The sequence below is a fragment of the Drosophila subobscura genome, chromosome J (genome assembly GCF_008121235.1).
Source record: "Drosophila subobscura isolate 14011-0131.10 chromosome J, UCBerk_Dsub_1.0, whole genome shotgun sequence".
Lineage (NCBI taxonomy): Eukaryota > Metazoa > Arthropoda > Insecta > Diptera > Drosophilidae > Drosophila > Drosophila subobscura.
Window position 1 is genome coordinate 924,828 of NC_048532.1, and position 6,327 is coordinate 931,154.

Consider the following 6,327-nt stretch of genomic DNA (forward strand, 5'->3'; position numbering starts at 1 on the left):
TTTGGCATACCCTGCTAATTGCTGCCAAGTTCGTTATCAATCGTCGCTCACCCACCCGCTGATAAGAGGACAGAACCGAACCAACCCGAAGGCTGGAAACGAAAAAGCGGAGCTTTCCGTGAAATTGCTAACATATGGAAGCATTGAATGGCGCATCGTCTAGCATTGGCTATCCTGGCGTTGTGTCAACCTCAGTATCTGCGCTACTGTGAAGGCGTGCGGTTCGCTGATTCTGATTCCCTGTTTTTGTTTCCCGCTGGAACGGTGTGTGCAGAAAAGTTTTAATTTTAAAATAAATATTCGTTTGAGATATATTAAAAGTATCTTGTATCGATATCCATAAACGATAAATGTAAGTGTAAAGGTGTGTTTTGCCTGTGCTGTGCGCGAGGAACACAAATATATAAACAAAAATTTGATTTAATTAAAAAAAAATAAGAATTAAAGTGAAATTAATTGCCGAAAAGACGGCGGGAAAAGGGTGAGACATGTTTCAGACAAAAAATATTCTGATTTTTAGAATTTCTTTAACCTGACTTATGTCAACTGAAAGTCTTATAGCAGCGAACCATGTGAGGAATAATTGAGAGAGGAAATGTAATTTTAAATTTGTCTCCAACTATGTCTCTAACCTGACATACATACCATACTGAAGGTCTTATAAAAAAATGTAATTTTAAATTTGTCTCCAACTTAAAGTCTTCAACAGAAGTCGCAGCCCCGAGACAGGAAAGGCCAGGCCGATTAAATCCAATTTAATAAGTAATCGCATCAGCCAAATCCTTAAAATTACCCCGGTTAAAGCTTGCAAGACATTAAAATACTAAATGATCCAAATAAAGACAGAATTTGTTATGGCTGTTGAATGTTTGCCATTAGGATGGATATTGTCTTGTGGGTTGGTTCTGTTATTCTGTTTGCACTGGGGCAGGGTTTCTTTGTTTGGCCAGGTCAAAGGCCAAAGTAGTTCAATAAATCTTTGAATTTGGTTCTTGTAGCAAGCTGCCTGCATTTCCTGCGAGTGAAAGTTTACTTAGCTGTCCAACATCTGCGTGTTGTTATTGTTATTGTATCTCTAACCATTGGAGGGCCATATATACGAGTATGCAGTATGTAGATAAGATTACACCTTATCAACGCTTTATTTCTCTCTATATTCGTTACGCCCTTGCAGATTTGCCATTTGTGGTGGGCGTTACAAAAAGTTGCAGTTGTCTTTTCGTCTCTTTCCCTTTTTTGGTGTCCGCAACGCTCTAATGACGTCAAACATACGATTACGGGCGTTTTTTGTCTGACAATTGAAGAAATTTAAAGATAAACGAGCAGGGACATGTGAGACGCTTCGTACGCGTCACAACTTTTATACCCGGTGCTCAGTCAGTATATCTGTGCCTTAGTAGATCTTTTCGAACTTTACATATAACAATGTTTCCACATCTGTCATCTACATCTATATAACTTCTCTTCACCAAGTGACCCAGTGAGAAAGAATGCAAATAAAAAGCAAGCATTAGCAAAGCTGCTGGATGGAGTGGGGGTAGCCACTGCAAAATAATTTCTTTATTCTGTCTAGAATTCAGATGCAATCAGTGATCCGATAGATATGGTCATTCCTACGTAATTGCATGCTTAGTTTTCTCTTATTTTCAAAACTGTGGATCCAGCAGATTTTCACCTTTTAAGGCGACCGTGCAAAATTTTGAAATACAGTGTGATATCCTAGCTATCTGGATGGGAAATTTGGTGGCTTTAGCATTTATTGTCTCTGATATCCAGGCGCTCAGACGGACAGATGGACGGACGGACAGACATGGCTATATCGACTCGGCCATTGATGCTGACTGAATATATTTACTTTATGAGGTCGGAAAAGTTTCCTTCTGGGCGTTACATACATTTACTTTCCACCACATACACATACATACATACAATATACCCCATTTCTTCACTCTTCGAGTACCGGGTCTAAAAAAAATGGTCGGACGGACTCGCAAGGAAACAAAGGCATCAAAATGTTTAAAATTTTTGATATTTTCGAATTTATTAGTTTACACAGTTGCCGAATCTCGACCATGCTCCACTGAGTTTTTCTTATGGCTGGGAATTGAAAGGAGGGGCTTGCTTGCATAGGCTTGCATAGCCTCTGTAATAGGCAGGAGGAGGACCGAGTGCAGAGACTAGGACGATGGCGAGACAGCTTGTCACTTTCATGGCCCGTGGAAAGGGGCTTGTCCGGGATAGAGTTTCGTATTTTGCTCCACAAGTTTATTATTGCTGGCGCCTGCTGTTCTGATGAAGCTCGTCCTTTAAGTTTTTTAGTTGAGCCACATGACGCAAAGGCAAAGTAAACCTTTCCCTAATCCGTGGGATAGGGAATCCAGTGGGATAACACATTTTTGATTTACTTTGCGTTTGTTGTGGAGTCGAGCTGGGAAGCCTTTTACTGGGGGTTCATTGGTTCAAACTCTTTGATAGGTTCTCTTACATTCTGCTCTTTATGAAGCTTGTTTTTCCTCGGCGCTCGATCTTACTTGAGTATACTGTGCTCATTTTTCCCACTCTTTCCCAACGCTCTATAAGCTTAATTGGAACTGCGCTTCGAAGCCAGCATATGGAAATAAATTTCCCACTCTCGACAACTCCTGACAAATAATCCGCTTGGGAAGAATTTTGCCTTAGTTATTCATAACTAATTGATTTACCCACCTATTAACTTTGAAGCCTCCCCCAGCTTACGGTTGCTGTGCCACTTCTTATGAGCAGCTGTTCCGAGACGATAAAATCCTCACATGTACGACGCACGAGTGCAGCTTCTTCTGACATAATCAACTCACAGTTTTCTATAAAAACGAGCAACGAAACCATTGTTATTTAGTTTGTTTTTCTAGCAATGCATTTTCTGCTGATATTGGGTATTTTTGGTCTTGCTTTCCTCGGCTTGGGTACTGTTACAAGTGTGCCGGAGGACTTCTACATAGAGGAATTGCTGCGTGCAATGAACATTTCCACTGAAAATGACTCTAGTTCAGTAAGAGAGGAGTCTGATTACTTTGAGAACCCCTTGGATACGTCAGAAATGGATTACTATGGTTAAAGTACACTATTCTTATTATACCATGGAAATATTAGAAAAGAAGTGCAAAATTGTTTATCCATCTAGATAATGGATAAAGTATATGGTTATGGCTAAGGATTAAATACATTCTAATGTATTGAAAAGAATGTGATGCTAATGAACTTAAATGTTCTCTTGAATTTAGGGCCAAGGGACTATCTAACAAAAACAACTTTTACACCCGGTACTCAGTAGTACTCCTGAACCTTAGTCGTTTTTTAAAATTTTATATTTTAAATTTTTTCTGCTCACATCACTTCTCACGCCAACACGCTCTTTAAGTTCTAATGTGCAAAAAATAAAAAAAGCTCATGGACGGGGTGGGTTTGGCCACTGCAATTTAATTTCTTCATTCCGGCTATAATAATGATCCAATCTAATCCCAATTGGGTGGTCGAATATGGTTCTTCCCAATATCCCTGGCTATATCGACTTGATGTTGATCAAGAAAAAATATACTTTATGGGGTCGGAAACGTTTGCTTCTGTGTGTTAAATACAATATAACCTAGTTACTCTTCGAGTACCGGGTCTAAAAAGTTGATGGCGCATTACAAATTTTCTGATCAAAGAAGCCTGAATACAGGCTCTCGTATCGCCTTCGTCAAATACTTTTGCAAAATGGATTTTATATTTTCAAATTCTATCAGACAATGGAACAGTTGGGAACACCAAACAACAAAAGACATAGCCGTTAATGACAACCATTCAGAAAAATCTGTTTCCAACCCCCTCGCTGCGGACTCCCTTCGATCCAACTACGCAAATATAATAATGAAACTACGCAAACGCGGCTAACATTTTTGCACGGATTCTCAAGGCCTGGCCTGCTGAAAAGACAAAACTTCAATTAACTTATTTGCTTTAATATTTGAGCTGATCCATTTGTAAGCCACAAGAGAGGCGGAGCGCTATAAAAGCGGGAGTCTGGACCCGTGAATTACCACTTGAAAGAAGTTGATCGTTGACAAAATGTGTTTTTTCGTCACCCTGCTGTGTACCGTTTTGGTGGCATCGGTTTCTGGCCAGGTCTCTGTAAGGGGAAGACGAGCACATTCCGCTCAAATCAAATTGGCGGTGGAGCCGCTGGAGTTAGAGCCACAGTTGACGGTGGACCAGTTGGGAGTTGAGCCCACTCTGTTTATAAAAAATTCCCGTGTTGTTCCTGCAGTTCTGCCTGTAACGGACACCAAAGACTTCCTTCCCAAGCCAACTGCGGGAAAGCGTCGCTTCATGCCCTTTGCTGGCTACCCCCGCTATTGGCCTGACTACGGTACACCTTCTGATAACTGGTACGGCTGGAATTCGGGTCCTCGTTACTGGAATGCCCCTCGCACCTGGATGGGCTACCCTGGCTCGGCCTCATATTGGCCCAGGCGCAGACTGGTGAAGCCCCTGGCTAACAGCACTCCTGAATTGGAGGCCAACGCCGCTGCGGACCTCGATGACACAATCGTTTCTGATGTAGTTCCCGATCCCATTCCCGAAATTGCTGTTATTCCTGAGGAGCCCGTAATTCCTGAGGTCGCGGTTCTTCCTGAGGAGCTGGCTGATCCAATAGTGACTGCCCAGGTTATCAGCTAAATTGATTTCAAATAAATGTTATATAAAGCAAACCTTCAAGCATTATTAATGGTTCCTAAAAAGGCTTCTAAAACAGGTTCCTAAACAGATTTCATTGTGAACATATTTCAATTCCTACAAGTAATTTCATTTATTGTGGAACCCAATCACAAAGCAGAACGAACAATTTGTTATCTTATCGAGGTTGTATTGAAAATGATATTTGTGGTATTGAGTAGAGTGCAAACGCGTACTCAGTCGGGCGTTAAAGGTGATAAAATAACGGCTAGCACGATATGACCAGCAATAGCTACATGCACAGCACCAACCCGAACCCGAACCCGAACCCGAACCGAATCAAACCTCGCAACCAGTAAACAATCTTCCATATGGAGCAATATTGAAATATCCAATCAAAATGTTAATTCGAGGGTAGAGTAAGCAAAAAGTTAAATTCAAGGAGCATTTTTTCGTTCACCTTACGGTGGCGGCGTTGTTCAAATGGATCGTCTAAGCTGAACCGAAATTGAATGGGAATATATGCAAATTGCACAGCGTGAGCGATAGATTCCAGACACCCTTTTAGCACTTGTTGATTCATTAAAAACCAGTCTGATGAGCCCCGACAACAGAAAGGATATTATTGTGTTCACGAGCATATTCTCCCCGGCTTTTGCGCATTTTGTTATGTTTATGTAAGTTGAGCATATTGAGGAACAATCTATGCTGGGCTGGCTCGGAGGGAGGGCTGTTGGCGACGCCGTTTTTGCTGCTGCTTGGTTATTTTTAGAGCTAGCTGGATCTGGCTCCATCGGTCCACTCCCACTCCCATTTTCATGCCAGACCTACACACCATATGCGCGCTTTCTTACAAAAAGCTTTGCTCCATGCAAATGAATGAGGTGTGAGTGAGAGTGCGCCGCTGGGATAATTGCATCAATTTGACATATGAATGAGAAAATTAACAGAAAAATTACTTCTTTAATTCACAGAACTTATCGCCACTACTTTTTTGTTTATTGTTTATTATATTCGAAATGTACGAATTAATAAGCGGCATGTAATGAATTAACATCAGATTCGATAAGTAGCTTAAAACGTATTACTTCCTATGTGTATAATTACCTTGCACATAACAGCATAGAGTCAGGATGGTGGAGTCAGGCACCATTTTCATTCGTTGCACTCCATCTATCATCATTGACTTAACAATTGCAAGAAGCACAGTGACAGCGAATCCTCTGACTCTTTCCGCCTCTTTTTGAGCAGTCAACCCGCAAAGTCGACAAATAATAATATATAAAGGGGCCCGGGTCTCCCCCAGGCAACGAGATAAACTCTTGTAATGTTTTGTTGTATGCAAATTAAAGGACATGGGGGTCTTAGACTATACACTGGAACTTCTACCAACACATGTCTGTCCATTTTGTCAACAAGAATTCTACGAATTGCGCTCCAGAGCGAATTTTGTGGGGTCCACATCGAAGGAACTCCAGCTGATAGCTGTATGATTTGTATATTCAATCCACAGGTCTTCTTCTGCAATTGGCTTATTGGATAATTGCAGTCAATTGTGGGCCAAATGAGGGAATTACTTTAATTGCCATCACCCGACCAGACAGACGCAGTCAACAGGGATCAGTGGAGCGA

At 41.3% G+C, this 6,327-nt stretch overlaps 1 protein-coding gene across 1 annotated transcript; it reads left to right on the forward strand.

The window, feature by feature from the left end:
- The first annotated feature begins 4,046 nt into the window (after nt 1–4,046).
- On the forward strand, nt 4,047–4,730 carry LOC117893794. Its single transcript, XM_034800538.1, has one exon. The coding sequence runs from the start codon at nt 4,087–4,089 to the stop codon at nt 4,696–4,698; it is 612 nt and encodes a 203-aa protein (XP_034656429.1). The 5' UTR covers nt 4,047–4,086; the 3' UTR covers nt 4,699–4,730.
- Nucleotides 4,731–6,327: the final 1,597 nt, after the last annotated feature.